At 41.6% G+C, this 21,823-nt stretch overlaps 1 protein-coding gene across 1 annotated transcript; it reads right to left on the bottom strand.

Annotated features, from left to right (window-relative positions):
• Nucleotides 1-678: 678 nt before the first annotated feature.
• TRHR (thyrotropin releasing hormone receptor) lies at nt 679-20,209 on the bottom strand. Its single transcript, XM_058831150.1, has 3 exons — nt 19,415-20,209; nt 12,820-13,344; nt 679-795 (listed from the first exon to the last, which is right to left on the bottom strand). The coding sequence occupies exons 1-3, from the start codon at nt 20,207-20,209 to the stop codon at nt 679-681; spliced, it is 1,437 nt and encodes a 478-aa protein (XP_058687133.1).
• Nucleotides 20,210-21,823: the final 1,614 nt, after the last annotated feature.

The following is a 21,823-nucleotide window of genomic DNA, read 5'->3' as shown; positions in this document are numbered from 1 at the left end:
CCTGCAGCACAGGTTTGAGGGACATGGGCAGCCTGGCCACTGCAGCCTTCCCTGTGCTTGATCCAGCTTGGGCTGAGCAGGGGTGCAGAAGCTGCCTGTGGGTCTGTGCCTGGCAGCCAGGAGGGCAAACATTGTCCTGGGGGGCATCAGGCCCAGCATGGCCAGCTGGGCAAGGGAGGGGATTGTCCTGCTCTGCTCTGGGGTGGCCTCACAGCAAGTTCTGGGGGCAGCTTTGGGTGCCACAAGAGAAGACAGAAAACTGTTAGAGAGTGTCCAAAGTGTGATGAACAGGCCAGGAGACCAGCTCCTTCTAAAAAGGCCTTTATTAAACAGGACAACTCTGGGGTGGGGGCCTGAGGGGTCACACCCACCGCCACTGCTCCCCCTTGGACACCACAGAAGAGGAGGATCCATGCAGCTTTGTCACTAGGGCAGAGCTGGGCCTTCCTTCCTCACGGGAATCCCCGAGAAAACTCATTCTCTTGACCTCGTAGCCTAGGGTGTCATCCCAGTTGAGTCCCCTCGTGGTTATGTCGGCCTCTGGAGGGAAGTCAGGGGACTCCTCTGGGTCTTCCTTGTTTGATGGTACTGTTTTTATTCCTTTCCTTTTGTGTGGCTCGTTGTCTCGGGGTTTTTTTCCAGTCTGGGTGCGTCCCATGAGTCTCTGGTCTCTTTCGTTTACATAGAAGTTCTTATGTCATCCTCCTCCTCAGGGCCCAACTGAACAAGGTACAGCAACTTGGGGCAGGGGTACAGTGTTGCCATGTGGGAGTCTAGGAGCAGTGGGGGCAGGGCCTGGATGAACACGGAACAAGAAACACAGGGTACAGCAACTTGGGAGAGGGGGCAGGGCCTGGCTGAACAAGGAACAAGAAACACGAGGTACAGCAATTTGGGACAGGGGTACAAGGTAAGTAAACCTGGGACAGGGGTACAAGGTAAGTAAGGGGTTTACAAACAGTAACATGGTAACAGTCTTCTAATTATTCTTAACAAAAGGAAGGCAAGAAAGATGGTGAAGGGCCTTGAGGGGAAGCTCTATGAGGAGAGGCTGAGGTCACTTGGTCTGCTCAGCCTGGAGGAGACTGAGGGGAGACCTCATTGCAGTTACAGCTTTCTCATGAGGGAAAGAGGGGCAGACACTGATCCCTGCTCTGTGGTGTCCAGTCAGGGACAAGGGAATGGCCTGAAGTTGTATCAGGGGAGGTTTAGGTTGGACTTGAGAAAATGGTTCTTCCTCCAGAGGGTGGCTGGGCACCGGAACAGCTCCCCAAGGAAGTGGTCACAGCACCAGCCTGACAGAGATCAAGAAGTGTTTGGACAATGCTTTTGGGCACATGGCATGACTTTTGAGGATGGTCCTGGCAGAGCCAGCAGGAGTTTGACTCAATGATCCCAGTGGGTTCCTTCCAACTCAGCTTACTCTGTGATTCTGTGTTTATAAATGCATTGTGCCTTCATCATGGGCAGTCTCAGCCCCTCTCTGCCTGTGCTGAGGCAGTAAGCACAGCCAAGACCATGAGCTTCCCAGAAACTGTGATAAGCAGGTTACAAGACTTCAGAGCAGCACTCATGGAAATAAATACTCATAGACATTTTTGCATGGGCATCCACATAAAGACTCACTGATTCTTACAAGGATTATGACAGAGAGCACTGACTACAGGACAATGCCCCTGTGATGCCCTCACTGATGCCAGAATTAAGAGGGTAGCATCTTTCATGAAACTGAGGTGTAGGATTTACCAGAGACATGTACCTGTCAAGTGTAAGCCTTGTAAAATGTCAGTCTCTTAAAACAGCAGCTCCACAAAACAAATGTTCTGGAGATCAGAAAGGACACCTGGATGGTGGGGACTTGTGCTAATCTTAATGTCTCCCAAGAGTCAATATTTTTTTCTTAGTGAACAAAGGAAACCAACTGAAGTCAGAAATCAAACTTTGATGTCCTCCCAGCCAAAAACCATCAAATGAGATTTGCAGCATGAACAGCACAATTAGGGATAATAAATGACCTAGAGCAAAAGGGAAAGGATGCATGCGACTGTATCCTTCAGAGGAAAAATTAATATGTCCTTCTGAACACACTAGAGAGAAAAATATCTTCACCCAGAAGTCTGGGGATGGAATCCCTGCTGCAGAGCTCAGACACTGCCTGTTTTTCATTTCTCATACTGATGTCAATGTATGTGGATTACACCCATTGTTAATAAACACATATTTTCGTTGTTAGCCTTATGAAACATACATTCTAAATTTACATTTAGCTGCTTTGCTGATGGCAGCTGTCCTACATATCCATGGTGTTCACTTGGATTTACTGAGGGATATCCCTTCAAAGAGTGTCTTTTGAGTATTGAAGTAGAAAGAATTAAAAGAATTGTTTCCTATTTGAGGTATTTTTTGATGCAGTCTTTTTTTCCCCACTGTGATTTAATATGTTCATGTAGACTTGCTGCTTCTGGCACAGTCTTAGAGATTGGATTTCTGAAATACCGACAGGTGTCCAGCTATTTTGCTGAAACTATAATCATAAAAATATGACTTTAGACAGCTCTCATTAAGTGGGAGAAGAAAATCTATTCTAGTGTCTTCTTATTTAAAAATAAATTTGTAATTAATTAGCCAATGCTGTTCTGCAAAGCTTTTAAGCACACAGAGGTCACCAAGAGTACATTTGTGTCTGATGTATTTGGTGGTAGAGAGAATTTTAATAGCACTTCAGCACAGTCAGAATCTTTGAGACAGGCACTTACAGAACTGTAATTATTTAGTGCTGGAATTAGACGGTATTTACCCCTTCTATACTGGTTTTTAACCATGTCCGGTTGGTCTTTCTTTGCATCATAATGCTCATTTCTCTCATCCTTTCATTAGCCTCTGGTGAAGAACAGCAAAATCTGCAAACACTATAAAACACTTTTTCTGTGAAAACCATAATTTCATACTACAGTGAAGTTTGTTTTCTTATTCTTGTTTATAATAGAAGAATAATGCTTTTAGGGAGAAGTAGTATCTTTTATCTCCTATCCTGTCATTCCAGGCAGGAGACAGTGCTCAAGTCAGTTTCAGATCTGGATATGAAGGATGAAACTGCTGGCAGAGAACAAAACAAATGCTCTGAGTTTAACTTTGTTATGGAGACTGGGTGGAAACCTTTGAAGAAGAGGAATCATAAATAAAGGATAGTAAAGTCATTTATCTCCCATGAGGTAGAATGGCTGTGCCTATGCTAACACTCGAACTAGAACACCGTCTGCTTGCCAGTTCCAGACCCAACAGGCACCACATGGTCTGTGTCTCTATCATATAAGTTCCTTTACCCTCACAAAGAGGGTGGCAACACCCAAAGCGCTTATTTGGAATATTGCCAGGCCAGGCTATCTCCCTGTGAGAGTGTCACTTTGCTGGGGACTAGATGTGCTCCAGGGACTGAACAACAGCTTGACAGTGTCAGTGACAGCAGGACAGTGCCCGGCCTGAGCTGCTGCTTCATTCACTACTGTTCACTGCAGGCAGAATAGTACTCCACCATAGTACTTCATACCTGAAGAACAGTACTCCTTAGCACCTAAATATTTATTTTAAAAAGTCATAGTAGAAGTAGCCTATCAAACTCCAGCTTGACAGTCCAGAATGTCATAGCGCTGGGGAAAAGAAACTAGGTTTTGTAATTTAGAAAAATGCAGTCTTATTATGCAAGCTCAGTCTGTGGTCCCTTGTGTTTCCTAGTACATCAGGCACAACAGTCTCTTTCAAGCATCTTGTCACACACTATTTTAGTGTAATAGCAACAGCTTGTGAAGTTCCTTTGATATGCAACTTGTTACTAGAAACGATCTCTAAAAAATTAGACTAACCTGTTCTGAGACATGTGCAGTAGACATGGCCATCTGCCTCTCCCACACATCCACTGTATCCTCTCACAGTCTTGTTCACTCTTTTAATTGTTCTGCATAAACAGGGTAGGATATAATATAACATTTTAAAATGTCATGTTTGCATTATAAAGAGTCAATTTTTGAAGGTGCTTCCTCTCATTTGAGAGCTGTTATTTCCTATTTTCTTCCTAAATGTGTGTCCTATGTGCTAAATAACTGATTAACCCTTTGTAATTTCTACTCATTGTTTTCCTGAATGACAATGTCTGCCTGAACATAATACAGCCTGCCTTTCAAGATACCCTAGATCTTTCATAATTACCTTCTAAATGTTCTTTGCTGTATTTCAGATATAAATCAGTGGCATATGAGACAAATCTGTTATCCCAATCTGCTGTCTGAACTTTCTCCAGACACTGGGAGCTGCATCGTATTATTGTTTGTTTTCCTTCATACAGGAATTGCTTTAAACTTAAAAGAAAATTCTGTTTGTGATCAACAGGGATTTGATCCATTGTTACAGGACTCCTTTCTGCTGTGGAGCTGGAAGTAGAGTTCTGAAATTAACTTAAGCTCAAGGGATGCCCATCACAGATAGAGCTCATCTCAAAAATTGTACTTGTTGGATAGGTGACACTCATTTTAGACACTATCTTTTTTCTATGCTTTATTTTATTATAAGCTGTGAGTTAAGTGAAGATTTTGGGTGGAAGTCTGTTACTATAATCTTATTTTCATTATGCCCTATTTATATATCCCCAAGCTATAGGATATAAATGGTTGTTCACAATGAGAAGGAGCATTTATCTCCTCTACACAAAATAGAAGTTTATCAAATGAGATTGTTATAATTTTCCATGGTTCCTTTTACTTCGTTTTTTGTTCCATGCTTTGGCCTTGGCAGACCAAGAGCTTTTCTCTTCTGTCTGTCTGGTTCCAAAACATGTGCAGGGCAGAAATACCTCTCTGTCTGATGGAATGCCACACACTCAGGCTCTGTCTCTCTCAGCACTAATGCAATTTTGTTTTCCCTTAATTTTTCCCCAATGAAATCAAGTGCTGAGAGTGACTCCCAATGCCAGCCTAAGTCTGAAGAGACTTGAGGAGTTCTGATGACAGAGGAATGATCCATCTGGCAGGTGTCATAGGTGTTTGTCAGTGCTGCCCTGGTGCATTTCTGTAGAGTGTTGGGTTCTGCATTATATCACAGTATTGCTTTTGGAAACAGCATACAGTGATAGGTGTAAGCACATGTATGTCAGGAGCGAAGCTCAGTGAGTTGTAGTAAGACTTGGAGTTCCACATGGCTGAAGGATGCTGAGCCCCTCTGGGCCCTGCTTTGGGCTGATGCTGTGCCAGAGACTGGTGCCTGCCCCATGAGCATTTCCTCCCCACCACTGGCAGCCAGCACCCTCCACTGAGACCAGGATTTGCCCTCTGCAGTGCCCTGCTTAACTCTATACATCAGTAAGAGCACACATTTTATAAACTTCATAGAAACTCCCAAAACAAGCAGAAAAATTTACTCTTTCACTTGCAGCAAGAGAGAAAGGCAGGAGGAATAGGGACAATTATGCATCTTCACCAAACAAATAGCTCATCTTAATGGTAGAAAATAAAAAGTTGATACAATCTAAAGCTGTTAGGGAAAGCTGAAAAAGTGAAGTTTGTAAGGAGGAACTTAAACATGACTTGATAACATCTCTGGGACATTTATTCCAGTGTTTGACCACACTTACAGTAAAAGGCTTTTTCCTAGTGTTTAAGTGAAATATGCTGTATTTAAATTTGTGCCCATTGCCTCTTGCCCTGTCACTGAGTATCACTGAAAAGAGCCTTGGAGCTTCTCTCTATCAAGTGTTTATGCATGTTGGTAAGATTCCCTGAACCTGCTCTTCTCCAGGTCAAAAAATTCCCAACTCTCTCAGCATCTTCTGATATGTCAGCAGATATGCTGCAGTTCCTTCATCATGTCTGTGGACCTGCACTGGACTCATCCCAGCATGTCCGTGTCTCTCAGGTACTGAGAGGTCCCAGCACAGCATCTCAGATGTATTTCACCAGGGTTGATTAGAGGGGAAGGATCACTTTCCTTGGCCTGCTGACAATGTTCTGTCTAGTTTAGCCCAGGAGGTTCCTGGCTGTCTCTGCTGCAGGTGGCTTTTGCTGCCCTGTGGTCAATGTGCTCACCAGGATCCACAGTGCGTCGTGTCCCCAGAGATGCTCTGAGGTCAGCCCCCTCCACCTGTGGGGTATGGGCTTATCCAGCCCCACACAGACAACTTGAGTTGGGTACCAACGAAAAGATTAAGAAACCTACTGCATGGGACTCACAAAAGTCAGCAAGACCTGCCTGGAGATTGAGCCTTCTGTCTTTACCACTAGTGGCAGAGCACTTACCTAAGAAATGAGAGGCATGAATTGGGCTTTAGTTTAGCTCTAGGGAGTTTAGCCTTTCTATAGGTCCTGATCCTCACGAGACTGAGTCTCCTATGCATTACCTTGAGGAAAATCAGAGCAGATAGAGTAATTCCACTCATCCTCTTGAGGCTGGGTTCAAGCACAAGTGGCTGACACCACCAGAAAAGCCAAGCAGTACCCACGGAATACAGGAACTGACTATGCTGATTGTAGTGACCAAAGAACAAAGTGGCTCTGCTCTCTGCCCCTACTCCCAAGATGTGGGGGTTTTGCTCCTTTATTATTTGATGGTTTATTCTGTTTAATGTTGTCCAGTGCAAAATACATAAACAGTCATTGTAACAGGGACAAAGAGTCATGTGAATCCCCTCCTATACAAGCACTGTAACTGCTGCTGGACTACTGGCACACTGCTCTTCCTTCAGGAAAGAAAAGACTGCATGTTTTGGGATCTCATTCCCTTGAAGATGAGAAAGGATGTTGTTACATTTTCTGTCCATTGCCAAGGACAGCAAGGCCAAAGGTGTGTATTCAAGTGGTTGTTAAAAAATTTAAATTGCAGTATAATTGTCTTGCTCAACATTTTATTAGAGTAGCAACAAAAATCCATTACAAATGAATCCCCACAGTAGCATGCATCCAAGAATTACAAAATGCTTATTTTGAACAGAAATTGTTCTACATTTATCAATACTACATTTCTCTGAACCATTTCACAATATTTATTATAACCAAATATATAAACCACATGAAGTGACAGAATGAAACAGGAATTACTCTGGGTAGGTGAAGAAGAAATTCCCTCTAAACCAGTTGCTCTTACATAGTTTGTTAGAATTCAAATTTCCAAGATTCAGATTTGAATTGAAATCAATTCCATTGATTTCATCAATTCAAATGAATGAATTCAGGAGTCCAAATCAACTTTGGCTGAGGAATTCACTGGCACTTGCTGTATCACTGTATACCAGTAGTAATGAAAGGATCACGAGAAAACAAAATCTTATTGAAAAGAACAAAGGAGCAAAGAAACAGTTCTGTCTGAGGAAGATATATAGAAAGATAATTTTCAAATTTCACTGCAGTTTGTAGCAAAAAAAACCCAAAGGTACACACACATAGCAGAGAAATAAATAAACATAGCACTGTTGAAAGAACAATTTATCTTTTCACATTCTGGAAATAATGTTTTATTTTCAATGGTGACAGTGCTCAGATCTGAGGGGTGTGAGTGTGTCCAAAGTGACAGATCCAAACCTTCACTGTGCAGCTGGAGAGGTACTGCAGCAGCTCCTGAAGTAGAATAAGTCCTTCAGTCCATTTTGCTGGATAATTGTTTCCTGAAGGGATGCTAGTGAAATCTTTATCATTTGACTTGTGTCATCCATTTCCAGAGGAGCATCATAAACCCTTTTACAGCACATTGGAGCTTCTTTGATATATCCTTTACTCTGAACTCAGGGAGGTCATGTGATAATTCGAACCAAAGTGCGTTACAAATAGACCTGACCTTTCTCAGCTGCACAGTTTACCTTCAGTGAGGGTTCTGAAATCTCATCATTTCAGACAGGAAGCAGCATATCTCCCCAAGCCAGATGCAAAAGTAGCACCTCTTCTGTCACATTCTGGACAAACTTCTAAACAAAAGACCAATAAGAATGCAATCCCTTACATAAAAGATGTTAAATAAGGATATAGGCATGGATTTCAATATTGCTACAAATCAGACAATTATTTCAGACTAAATGTTGGAAAGGAGTTTGCTCTCCACAAAATAAATATACAAAGATAGTTATATTGCTGCAGTCAGTAGTTGACATCCAGCCACTTTCACTTCTAGCTAAAAGAATTTTGATATAATTATCAATACATTTAAAACCACGTAATTTAAAAAAATACATGCTCGCATATATGATTTACAACATTTGAGTACAAGAAAAAAGATTGCTGTTCTAAACAGAAGGGCAAACAGAAATAGTCACATTAGCATGATGTCTGAAAAAGTTTTGTAGTGTTAGCTGTATATAAAAACAGCATGAATTTCAGAGCTAACATCTATAAAGATACAGTCACATCACATTATCAGTTAAAATCACAACTCAGCTTAAATATGCCATTTTAAATATTGTGTTTCTGCACACAATTTTGCAATCATAATAATTTCTGTTAGCACAAATAAATACCAGAAAGAAACAATTTCTTTTTGTTTTTGTTATTCCCAGTGATGGTGGATACAGTTACCTACACAGATTTTAGCCCTTAATGAAGCATCACAAAGAATACGTGCTTAAATACCTCACCTGAGCATCTGGTGGAGCAGAGGCTGAGAAAGCAGGTAGTTAATTTTTCAGCAAAAAGGCAAATAAAGGAGAGAATTCACTTCTGGTACTGTCAGTCTGTAAAAGCTGTAATTCAGTCTGTGCTCTGAAAACCTTGAGATAAAAGTGTAAGTTTCTATGACTGTTATTATACAAATACTGAGCTCATTTTTTACCCAGCCAGTTGTGCTCCTCACCAGACAGCCAGGTTTCCATGGAATGCTCTCTTTGCCTGCTGCTAGTCCTGCACATCTCGGTTTTAAAGCAAGAAAAGCAACTGGTTCTAGCACCTCTTGAGAAATTCTGGGAAGTAGGGCCTTCTCTAACAGCAATGAATAGGTGCTGAAAACAGCATGTGAAGAGCAAAAGGAGCATCCAGGCATCAGCTCCACTTGTGGCCACCTCTGCAGCCTCCCCCTCCAGCTCAGACTGGGAATCAGCTCTCAGAAGCAGCAAAGTCTTCATCAAAAAAGTTTGCAAAGTCAGACAAAGACCTTTCTCAGTCAGACACAGGAACTTGCCTTCACTTTGAATGTCTCTTGGCTAAGCAACCATAAATTCCTGCATAAGGTCCACAGATAATTCAATTTCTCTGTGACAGGTGCTTTGGAGGAAATGGTTGTGGTACCTCTCCCTGGCTTTGCCTTATCATGGCAAACTGTAGCTTTAAGGAAGTGTAAGCAGTAAAATGCCATAGAATTCCATATTTTCACTTTAAGCTCTACAAAGGAAAGGTTTGCCCAAAGCTGTGTCACAGCTACAGAATTGTATTTATGAGATTAATTGCTCGGCACTAATTTAAGAATACATTGATATCCTTCTCTCTGACTCTTGAGCCCTAGCCAATTTGCTTACTTGGCTGACATGTGACTTACTCTGTCATTTTAGTCCTTCCTTATTATTTTAAGAGCAGTCTGGGCATTGCCCTTCCAGTCCTGTGGGGGTTCAGACATCTGCACAGAAATAGACCCCACTGCACATGGCTGCCTGGTGGCCTGTGCTGCTCAGATGGACAACCTGGCAAGCTGGGAAATGCACAGGATTTGAGAAAGATTGCAACATGGCCTGCATGGGTCCTGCTGCTGGCTCTGCTCAGACAAAGCTCTGCCAGCTTCTGGAATTTTGTCACACCTACACTGCTGGTTAAAACCTTGCTGTTGGTTCCTTCCATGCCCTGCAGTCACTCTGCCAAGCTGGAAAGAGCCTATTGAGCTCCGCAAAGGTAAAACAGGAGTTAAAGTGAGGATGCAGACAGAGCAGGATACAGACTGTTTGCAAAATCACAGAATCACAGTGAGAGTCAGGTTGGAAGGGACCACAGTGGGTCATTTGGTCCATATCCAAGCAGGGTCATCCCAGGGCACATGGCACAGGACTGAGTCCAGATGGTTCTTGAATATGCCCAGTGAGGGAGACTCCACAACCTCTCTGGGCAATTTGTTTGCTTCCTCCTCTCCTTGTAGTGAATGCCCAAAAGATCCTTTGGATGCAACAGACACATGTTCATGGTTTTAACATTCAAATCTGAGCCTATCAGGGTATATTTAGTTCTCTTTAAGTTTGCAAATATAGTTGAATATTAGTGAAAGTGGCTTGAATGGAAGTGGCTGTGTAGGCAAAAGAATATTGGAACATACTGTAATACAGCCTTACAATGCTGTAGAGGCTGCCCCTTTCACTCACACTGGGCAGCTTTGTGACTCTTGGGGATGGGTTGTGCAGGGCTGGGAGCTGGACTTGATGATCCTTCTGGGTCCCTTCCATATCAGCCTGTTCTGCAATTCTGTGAATCAGGTCATTTACAGGTATTTAAATGTCATGTACAAAAGCTGTGCAAAATGCTCATGACAAACAGGAATACACAGTCTTTTTCCTGGGCTTCTGCTGCACAGAAGTGAGAAAATGTACTTCTAGCAAGTACAAGAGCTGGCCTAGAGTAAAGCTGAAGCAATACATGATAGACATGATACATGTAGACACAATATCATGTATTTCATGTAGCTGCCTCAGGGAGACTGGCCCCAGGCTGCTTATCATGGGTCTGAGTGGGAAGAGCAGGGAAGGAGCCATGCTGGGAATTAAAAAGCCACGATGACTTCCCTTCTGACAACACTTTATGTCCTAAAGTATTCCAATAGATAAACTTTGAGACAAAACATTTAAAAAGTGTCATTTTTCTCTGAGTTTTCCACTTTTCCCCAGATATTATCAATATTAAAGCGCTAAACCCCTTCTAGTGGTCTGAGACACAATTGGTATTGAATCAAGATAAAAGGAGCTGGTAAAAGGCTGTTGCATGTTCTTCAATATCTGTCAAGTTCCAACAGGGTTCACTAATAGCTGAGACCTACACTTAAAGTGGTACATCTGGTACCTCTATAAACCTGATTGCTGAAAAAAAAAATATTTTAAATGCTTCCTACTGACATTTTAATTTGTTTGTTCCCTGCTGCAAATTCATTGAATGATCTTCTAATTTCATGCTGCTCAAGGTAAAAATAAACTGAAGAAAAGAATGATTTTGTGCTCTTTGCCATCAGATACCTTTTTATTGAAGCATACTATGATGGCTGCAATGAGATTTGTATGGAAGTGGGATGAGGGAGTTATTGGCAGGCAATTACTGTTATTAGCAACAATTTTGGCTGCTGTTGGAAGGTTCCCCCCAGGTGCTGCCCAGCACAGCCACACATTAGAACAGTTCCTCTCCTCACCTCTCATCTTCACAGGGAGTATCATCCACTGCCCTGCTCTGTGTCCATGGACATGTCCTGGTGAGCCTTGCTCATTCTGAGATCACAGACCATTCTTCAGTTAATGGGAAGAAGGATTTAGGTATTCTACTGAAGCCAACTCACCTGCCTGAAGTTAGATTAACTACTTCATTCAGTTAGCCTCAATAATATACTCTTTTCACTCCCTAAGGTGGTGCATTTTCTTGTAGGGCAGAGGCAGTTATGTAAAGATTTATAGTAGCTTCTGGAATTCTGTGAGCAGAAATGTCCTTACAATTCACACAATTGGTAGGAACAGAGCATCCAAATGTCTTATATGGCTGCATACTCAGAACAAGGTCAGCCTCAGGCCTGAAAATGAGGAGAGAAGAAGCAAAGTGAGAAACAATATTTTACACTCTCATATCATCCACAAAAACAAATGAAAAATAAGCCTTTTTGTAGATCATGTATATTTTTAAGATCTAAAATGTTCATAAAATGTTCATAAACAGCCTTTCGGTAGTGTTGTGTAATAAAAGTATCATGAAAACAGCAATGTGCATCATCAAGAGAGCTGGCTTAAAGAGATGGGCTACATACATGGGGATGTTTGCAGGTAGCACAGAAATGCAGGGGGCTTTCAGCAGTCTCAGAACGAGAGTGCTGGTGTGTGGGAGAGCCTCTCCTTAGCCCCAGCTGTGTACTGGCACCAGGCTAGTACAGCCCCAGCTGGAGTCAAGGGGGAAGGCTCAAGAAAATGCCCCAATGCCCTCCCTGCAGCCAGCCAGAGCACGCCCAGAGGAATCACTGAGCTCAGACACCAACATCACCCTCCTGCCAGATGTGTACGAGACACCATGCCTCAGAACCACTTTCTGATGCTCCACTAGAGCCCACTGCTCCTCAGAAAAGAAGGCTTAATCTGATTGTTTCTCTCCATCCTTTTCCACGCTTCAGATCCTCCAAATCCCATCATTATTGGCACAAAGTATTTGAAAACATAACTTTTCAGAGCCGGGCAGTTGTCCCTGCCTGCCATGGCCTGTCCCTGTCCCTGCCAGCCTCTTCCAGCCCTCTGCAGGGCTGCCTGGCTGAAAGCTGCCCCAGCACAGCAACATGTACAGCAACACATACAGAAACATGTACAGCAACACGTTCAGCAACATGTACAGCAACACATACAGCAACATGTACAGCAACATGTACAGCAACATGTACAGCAACACATACAGCAACATGCACAGCAACATGTACAGCAACACATACAGAAACATGTACAACAACATGTACAGCAACATGTACAGCAACACATACAGAAACATGTACAACAACATGTACAGCAACATGTACAGCAACACATACAGCAACATGCACAGCAACATGCACAGCAACATGCACAGCAACATGTACAGCAACACATACAGCAACATGCATAGCAACATGCACAGCAACATGCACAGCAACATGTACAGCAACACGTACAGCAACATGCACAGCAACACATACAGCAACATGCACAGCAACATGCACAGCAACATGCACAGCAACATGCACAGCAAGATGGACAACAACATGCTCTCCTTGGGGAGGACTCCAGAGCAGACACTGACATGTATTAACTGTTACCTTGGATGACAAACACGTATCACCAATGGACAATTTTGCAGAGGACAGGTAGGTATTGGTGATATCTTCTAGCTCAGTGCTGAAATGATCAGAATCCTTGATGACATTATAATTTAGAGCCATGCTGTAACTGGCAGGTTTCTTCTCCTGTTTCTGCTGGTATTTGCACAGTTTCCTGAAGGCTGCTCTGAATTTCTGAGACATGAGATTATAAATTACAGGATTGATGGCACTATTTAAATAAATACAGATTCTGCAAAACAGCAGGAACCAGTTTTCTTGGAAGGGTCTGGAGAGAAAGGAATTGACCACAACGAGGGTACGGTAGGGCATCCAGAGGAATGCAAATAGGATCACAACCACGGCCAGCATCTTGGTAACCTGAGGGAACACAGAGGGAGACACAAGAGGGGCAGAAGGTTAGTACTCCCCTTGGAATGAGCACATGCATTCTTACACCTCTAGGGCCAAACCAAAACTCTGGATGGATCCTTCAGTAGGCATTTCTGATGACTAATTGATTCAGAAAGGTTTTCTACAATAGGAAATTTCTACAATAGAATTTGGCTTCAAATTCTTCCTAGTTTTTGTTAAATTACTCTTTTCAGATGATACCTCAGTAAGCTAACTGTTGTAGACCTTAGACATTTCCACAATTTAGGCTGGAAGGGGCTTTTGATTCAAATGGGAAAAAAAGGATAGAAAGTATTTTTTTTCCCCAAACACATTGAATCTCTTCCTTTAGACTAGTATAACCTGTAAAGTAATTGAAAATGAAGCCTTTGTAGGTTATCTGGTTTAACAGTCAGCCTAAAACCACTTCCCAAAGCCAAAAATAAGGAAAAAAGAACAGAAAAATTAGATTAATTTCTATTCCTCAAATCTTCAATATTAAATTAGATCTTCATTATTCGATGTTTACTCTGAAAAGTCAAATAAAGTTTACAGAGCCAGGGAAAAAAAAGGATTATCAAAAAAATATGATGGTTATAAGAACTTTATTCTATTATGTAATTGTCTTTTGAAAAAGGAAAATAATCACCTTTGGGAATACCCAGGACAGCTGAAATGAAGTGAACAAGAAATAATAAACAATTATTTAAACCCACTTTAAAACTAGTCTTTCTTTTGTAAATAATTTAATTCTAGTGTAGATAGTATTCAATAGTCTCTCCATTAAAGAAAGTTTGAAAGACACTAACAAGTAGAAAGCACACAGAAATGTGACAGGATGATGCAGTGGCACAACCTCATGGAACTCAGGAGATGACTTGGTTAACTGTGTGAAATAGAAAGTGTTGGCCCACATTCTGTTGAGCTACAACTGCTTCTTTTGATTGTAGATTGAGAAGAGTTTCAAGAGGAGGTAACTCCACTAAGATCACTCACAAACACATGCTAGTTTTAGGAGTGGGTTTTAGTTTGAAGTTGTGAGTGTATAATTCTCTTGTCTTCTGACCAGATAAGCTCATTATATAGAAACCTGCCATGACATTGCCTAATGAATATATTTTTTCCTATCTATCTTGAAAGACACACTTTTAAGCAAATTTGTTTGGTTTGTTATAGGTATTACAATAAAGAATGCAATGAAAATCAGTTACTCTACAAATTGATGTATTTATCTATTTTATCAGTCTTTGAATGTACATATTCAAAGGCTGCAATTTTATCTTATGGTTCTCCTCCCCTCACCCTTACTTTTGATTTCTCTACAGCTATGTTCAGTAGAAGTAAAAATAAGACTGAGAAATACTATCTTCTTTTTATCACTTGATTGATACTTTTAATTATTAATTCTGGACTGTTTTTTTCCTACTATTCTGTGCACAGTCATTGTAATAGGGCAAAATACAAATGTGAATGTTCCAGGTAACTCAAAGGATGATCTCTCCCTATCTCCGCTTCTGAAAGGACCATTTCTGCAAAGAGGGGGGCAGGGAGAGAGCTCACCCAGTACTGACCCACGATGGCTCTCATGCCTCCAGCTCAGCTCCAGCCTGTGCTTCCTAACTGAGCAAATCCATTCAGTGGAGAGCAACCATTCACTGTAGAAAATAATTCACATTGAAACGAAGAAAGCCACCAGTTGTGGAGCCTGGGTGAACAATGGGCCAGAGCCAAACCAACAGATGTATTCCATCAGCTCAGGCATTCAGTGCCTAACAGCCTACACAGGCATCAGAGTACTTTACTACCAGAAGCTCAGCAGGGCACTCCATTATGATACTTACCAGTCACTGGCAGTTTACATTTCTTTCAGGAAAAATTGCTTAGAGGATCATTTGCACAGTTGTAGCTATCAGTTTGAATCTGGACTAGAAGTAAATTATTCTTACTGTCAAGGAGGTGTAATTCAGAATTGCACAATTAACACAGTACTGCAATGAACAAAGATGGTTGCTCCTCAAGTGACTATCCCATATACTGCAAATGTATATATATATATATATATATAATAAATGTATGTTTGTATGTATGTAGTGTGCAAATTATTAGCTGAATTTGTGTTTATTGGCATTTGGATGTGCATTTTCTCTCTAACAACGAAAGCTTCCTCTGCTGGAAACTAAGCACTTGTAGAGCTCTGTAGAGCTGGTTTTCATTTTGCTCAGGTCAATGAACCAACTCATGTACTCATATGCCTCCACAGAGTCTTCATTCATGGCAAGAGAAGAAGCAGAATCCACAGGTGGCATCTCTTGGTGGTTCAGTCCATGCAGGACAATGAAGAGAATTCACTATAATTTTAAACTGTCTGCAGTACATACCCTTCCAAATCTTCCAAAAATAACCAACCTCTCCCAAGATCTCTATTGCCTGTCAGAAATTCAGTTTGATCCATCTGACCAGCTGTGGTTGTCTCTGAGACATGATGAGGCCCTGAGTTCATATAGTTATTTGCCCACTAGTAAATCCTCCTTAAGGTGGCTCTGGAGTGGTTCTTCATACTCAGCCACCTCACACCACGACCTCTGTGCTAATGACAGCAGCTCCCAGGAGGTGCTCTGGCAAGGCTTGCTTTGTCCCAGCATAGTAGTTGTTACCCCACTGCAGGATAAGGCACCACTCAGGGCTTCTGACAGAAATTCACCTCAATTTGCTTTATAGGTGAACCCATTATCTAAATACTTGACGGAGGCAATAGCTGCGTTCTTAATCCACACCAAAAGTCTTTATTGCTGAACGTAAATAGTTTAGAGGAAAGTTTGGTCCTCTTTCTTTAAGTAAAATGCCATATCCTTTTTTCAAATCACTTCATATGAAACAGAACTAAACATGTTCTAAGAGGCTAATTATTTGTCATCAGAGGAGCGAGTGCTAAGAGGACAAATTTTAAAAGAACATGTTTTTTATTGCCTGCAAGCATACACCAAAGCTCCCTGAAAGCAGCAGCACTACATCCTCAATTCACTGCTCCAGTGAAGGCAAGCATACACTGCTCTTTGTGGATGTGCACTGTATGTCCTATGCTCAGGGTACAAATTATTCTTAGTTAGGGAGATTGAAAACATGGTAAAAAGACTTTGAGCAATTTCATCCCAGTCCAAATTTCAAGTGCAGTTTGAATGATAACAAAGTATTTGGAGACTGAGTATGAAGACATGCTTCAAGCCCTTTTTATTTCTGAGGATGTTCTAAAATATATTTAAAATATATTTTACTGAACAGAATCCCAATATTTTAATTCTGAACTACTATTCTCCTTTTTCTTCCTGCTCCAAAAGCTTCTTATTCTAAGGAAGTGTTTTTATTAAACATTTTCATTATCCTGGTATGAACAGTTTAGTATTGCTTCCTTCTTCTTTGAGTACTAATCTTTCTTACACTGATAGGTAAAAGCAATAGTCACTCTGGTGTTTTAAAGCCATGTAATAACATCTTTCTTCTTGTGCGTGGTCGTGTTCGTTTCAACACACAGAGATTTTATATCCCAGTCCATGATTTCACAATCAAAAAGAAGTTGTGCAATGAGGAGGAGGATTAAATAAATAGAAGGATTAAGGTCTTGATATACTAGCACCACAAGTGAAACCAAGTGATAAGATTGAGCATTTAATGTAAGCTGCGCAAAACTTATCTTGCACTGCAAGCTGGAATCTGTGCTTGCTCTGCTGCGTGAGAACAAAGGGATTTCTCTGGTGAGCAGGTCATCACAGACTGCACCACAGTCTCTAGAGGGCAATCTACCTGTTATAACTGACCATGATAGCCATGATTAACTTAGATTATTTCATTGAACTAACCAACTAACTTTGTGAGATACACATACTGTTAAGTGAGCTGGATTCCATCTCAAGTATAAACTTGACCATAAACATATTTGCTATGTAAGGCTGCATTTATTTTCCTCCGTCCCCTTGATATCTGGGGAAAGTCAGAATTCCTTTGGGTGAAGTATGAAACCTACATGTAAATATCTAATTCAGTATTCATATTATGAATGGAAAAGAAAAAAAAATCTGGGGTCTTTGGGCTGCAGGACCCACACTGAAACAGAGGAAAAGGGTAAGAAGGAAGGAGTGACAAGAGACCAACCCCTGCAACCTGACTGCAACACTCTCTGGCCCCACACTGCTGGTTGCTGCAAGGAAGGGACTGAGTGTAACTTGTGGCTATAGCAACAGGCAATAAATTGGCAATATTAATTTTCCCCAAGTCAAGCCTGCACTGCCCATGACAATTACTGATTATTTGTCTGCCTGTCCTTGTCTTGAATCATGAAGAATAGGAGCACCTCCCATTTTCTCCTCCATTCTCAGCTGGAGCCAAGCCCCCTGCAGAAACATGGATACATTTAATTTTATAGAAATGTTCTTGGATAAATATGAGAAGTGCTACAGAAGTAGGAAGTGCACACCAGATTTTCAGTCACCTTTTCTACAGATGACATGCTGGATATTGTCCACTACTCAATCCCTGCAACACAAACACAGGTCTGAGAAGACACACAGTTTCACATTTCAGCAGGACTCACTGTCAGGCCAGACTGTATTGTCAGCTATCCATGTCCTCATCAGCATGGCAAGAACTTTTCCCTTTCATGTCTTACAAACTGTTGAGATTCTAGATGTTTTTGAATATGTACTTGTTTTTTCTCATTTTACACCACTGCCTATCTTTTGCATGCTGCTATTATGCAAAAAAGATTATTCATTATGCCACGCTATCCTTGTTTTGCATCCCGTGTTGTACTATATGCAAATTCTAGCTTTACTTAAAATGAGGCTGCTTTAAGCAGATTGCTCATGCTTTTAGAGAAAGTCTTGCTGTCTTTACAAGACATATATCACATTATAATCTTCATAATATAACAGTGTCCATATTTATTAGTGTTCAGTGTGAAAGATTTGTCTGCTTTTCAAGTGATACTAAGCACATGTAATCAAGCAAAAAGTGGACAAATGGACAAAGAAAAGCAACATTAAACACTTCCTTTCTGACTATTAACTATAATTGGCAGCATAATTAAATGTCACCTAGCCCACTTATTTCTGTTGTGTGTTTCCAAGCATAGCTCTAGTGCTCTCTGGGGGCTCGGTGCTGTAGAAGGCAGCTCAGTTAACTTTTGAGGTCTTTGCCATCTCTGTGATAAGAGAACATGGTCTCTCTCATAAACAGTAGCAATTGACACAAAATAAGAAGAATATAAAGAATAAGAAGAATATCCCCCAGAGACAGCTGCAAAAGATGCACCCTGTGTTTCCCATCACTGCACCAGCTGTGCTACCTGTTGCACACGGTGTGGTTTACTGCAAATAGCCAGCAATTAATCTACTAACCACATTCCACTGGTATAATTACACACAGCAGCATACATATGCAACAATATAAAAAGAAGCTAGTGAAACCTATGCCTCAGTCTTGAACCATCAATACATGAAATATTTTATGAGAGAAAGAAAAACAAAGGTATTTAGCATTTACAAAACAATTTATATACAGACTTCCTTAAAGAGACTTTTCACAGGAGAATTAGAGACAGGAAAATTTACAGCTTGACTGCATTTGCTGAGTGACATAGTGCTGTAGCTAGGACTCAAACTCAAGTCTCCCAAACTCCCAGGCAAGCTCCCTCCTCTCAAATATCAAAAATAAGTCAAGAGTCACTTGGTATATTTGACAAGGTTACTAACATGCTGTAATACAAAAAAAAAAAAATTAAAAATGTTTCCTTCATAATTGTCACTTCCTAAATTGCTTTCTGGTGTAATAAAATAAAAATTTAAAAAAAATAAAATACTGTTTCCTTTTTTTGGTCCATGCAGTAGGTAATAATGTACAGGCAAGAAAAGATATGTTTTCTTATGTATATGTGTATCACTGATTTTAAACTTGACTACTTAGAAAAAAGAAAGAATATATTTTACCTCTTTCCACAGCTTCAGACAAGTGAGCTTTAAAACAAGTGGTTTAGGTTTTAGAAAGCCGTTTCAAATATTGTTCCTACCTGCCTTCGAGAAGCAATAGTGCTATTGAAACTCCTGTTAGTCATCTTGGAATTCACAGGCTTGCTTTGGTGAGCCACATCATCCCTCCAGGTCTTTGAGTTTTCTTTTGGGTCTGAAGGGATGGGGTTCAGGAACAGTATTCTAGCAATCAGGCCATAGAGGACAGTCGCCAATACCATTGGCACAACATAAAAGATACCAAAGTCCATCATGTAGATAGGAGAGTAATAGCTCCTGGAGACCTTGTAGCCACAGGACACAACAGTAGTCTCTTTGTAGGCTACTGTATTAAGGTCTAGCAAGAAAAACCAGAGCATACAGTATATGGAGGTGAAAGCCCAAACAAAAATAATGATCTTTTTGGCTCTTGAAAAAGTGCATAGGAATTGAGCTTTGATTGGGTGGCAGATGGCTATGTACCTCTCAATGGTGAAGGCAGCGATGGAAAAAGAAGAAGCGTTGATTCCCAGGTACTGAAGGTAAGTGATGCAGAGACACCCGACGTAGCCGTACACCCAGGACCTGTACAGGCTCTCTGTGATGTTGGGTAGTCCTGCAGCCACAAGCACCATGAGATCTGCCACAGCCAGGCTCACCAGATAGCAGTTAGTGGGAGTTCTCATGTGCTTGGTTCTGAGGACCACCAAGACCACCATGATGTTGCCCACGATGCCCAGCCCGCAGATGAGGAGGACCAAGAGGATGGTAACCACTTGGTATTCAGCTGTAATGACCTCCTGGCTCGATAGTGGCAGCCCAGTCTGGTTCTGCTCGTCTGCTGTGCCATTCTCCATCTTCTCCAGCCCACTGCTGCTTCTGCCAAGCACTCGATCTCAGCACCTGCTCTCCATGGTCCCCCGCAAAAGGGTGAGTGGAGCAGAGCGTGGGTGAGCGGCAGCCCCAGAACTCGTTCTCCATGTAGTCACAGTCCCATTCCTGTACCGTCCTCCACTCCCCCTGAGGCACTTTCAGCCTTTGTGAAGTCAGCTACCAGAGGGGTTAATCCCTCTAAGACTCCAGCTCACTGGCACTACAAGGCTGTTTTCTCGCAGCTGTTTGGAGGCGTGCAGGAGGGCAGGCGGTGGCAGCGGGAGGGGAGCGGAGCCCCCAGCGCTGTCCAGGGGCTGGGCTGGTCCCGGCCAGCCGGGAGGAGCCACGGCGCTGCCGGGCTGGCGACAGCCGGTCAAACGACAGGGATCTGAGAGGTTCTTCTGCTTCACACTGCTCTCCCTCTCTGCCGTGGGACAGCTGTCATGACGGCATCCATCACATTGATCCGTACCGGCAAACAAAGGAGAGCTGACTGGCAACAAAATTGCACGGATTTTTTAAAATTCTGATGCCGCCATGCCATTGTGAAAGTAAGGGCGATTTATGCTTGCCTCCTGCTTTGCAAGGAGTTGTGATAGTCCCTTCAGGGCTTCACAGAAAAAAATGCACCCCAGCTTTGGAAAATAGCAGGAAAAAATGTATTTTTTTTTTTTTTTACTTAATAGAAAATTCTGATCAAACCTCTATCGCTACAGCTGTCATCACTCCTGAGTCCTTTCTACTCTTTTTTGAATTGCAGCAAAGCAACAATAAAATGATCACAATACAAATTGTTTATTTAAAAGATCAGTCACACACTTGTCCATGTGTGCATGCATACAACACATACAATGTCACTAATCTACCACTGTCCTTCATGTAGATTCTCTGGTTGAATTAACTCCTCCATGGTCAGTCACGTTGTGTAAAACCACGGACAAACCAAAGACTGATGGAAATGACTGTTTTGAGCAGTGCAGATGAAGCAGTGCTGCCAATTCAGTAGCCCAGCTGCACTTGGAGACTGAACTTTCCTGCCTCACTTGCTATCTAAATGCCTTAGTGAGAGAAACAATAGCAAACCCTTCTGTGAGGCTCTGTGAAAGCGCCCTTGTCAACTCCCAATCACAGTTCCTCAGCCCACCTTTTCTCCTTATACTATTGTGTTAACAGTTTGACAAGCAAATTTGTCTTAAGACCCCTTATTTTTCTGCATTTAGGGCAATTGTTTTTGCTCATTGCTCAGGAAGGGTTCAACAAAATAAAATGTTGCACAACTGAGGAAACACATCTTGAATTTCAAAACAGAGTGTAGTGTTGAGCCCTGGCACGTTTGTAAAACTAGGATTTTAACTAGAATTAAACGAGTGGTGACAAAAAGAGATGATCACCGGAATCAGAGTTTAAAATCAGACTCAAACAATTCCAGAGGTTTGAAGCCACTCAGTTAAGTTTTCCAGATATTTTTTTCCATTTCCCTTTTCACATTCCTGTTGTGTTCCAATACTTTTTTATCTGTAGACCCAAAAATACTTAATGAAGTAAAGCAAATATATTTTTTCCTGTTTAATAGATTAAGAAATAGGGGTGAAAAGAAT

Source organism: Poecile atricapillus, chromosome 2 (assembly GCF_030490865.1).
Source record: "Poecile atricapillus isolate bPoeAtr1 chromosome 2, bPoeAtr1.hap1, whole genome shotgun sequence".
Classification (NCBI taxonomy): domain Eukaryota; kingdom Metazoa; phylum Chordata; class Aves; order Passeriformes; family Paridae; genus Poecile; species Poecile atricapillus.
This window is presented reverse-complemented; position numbering and strand designations above follow the sequence as displayed.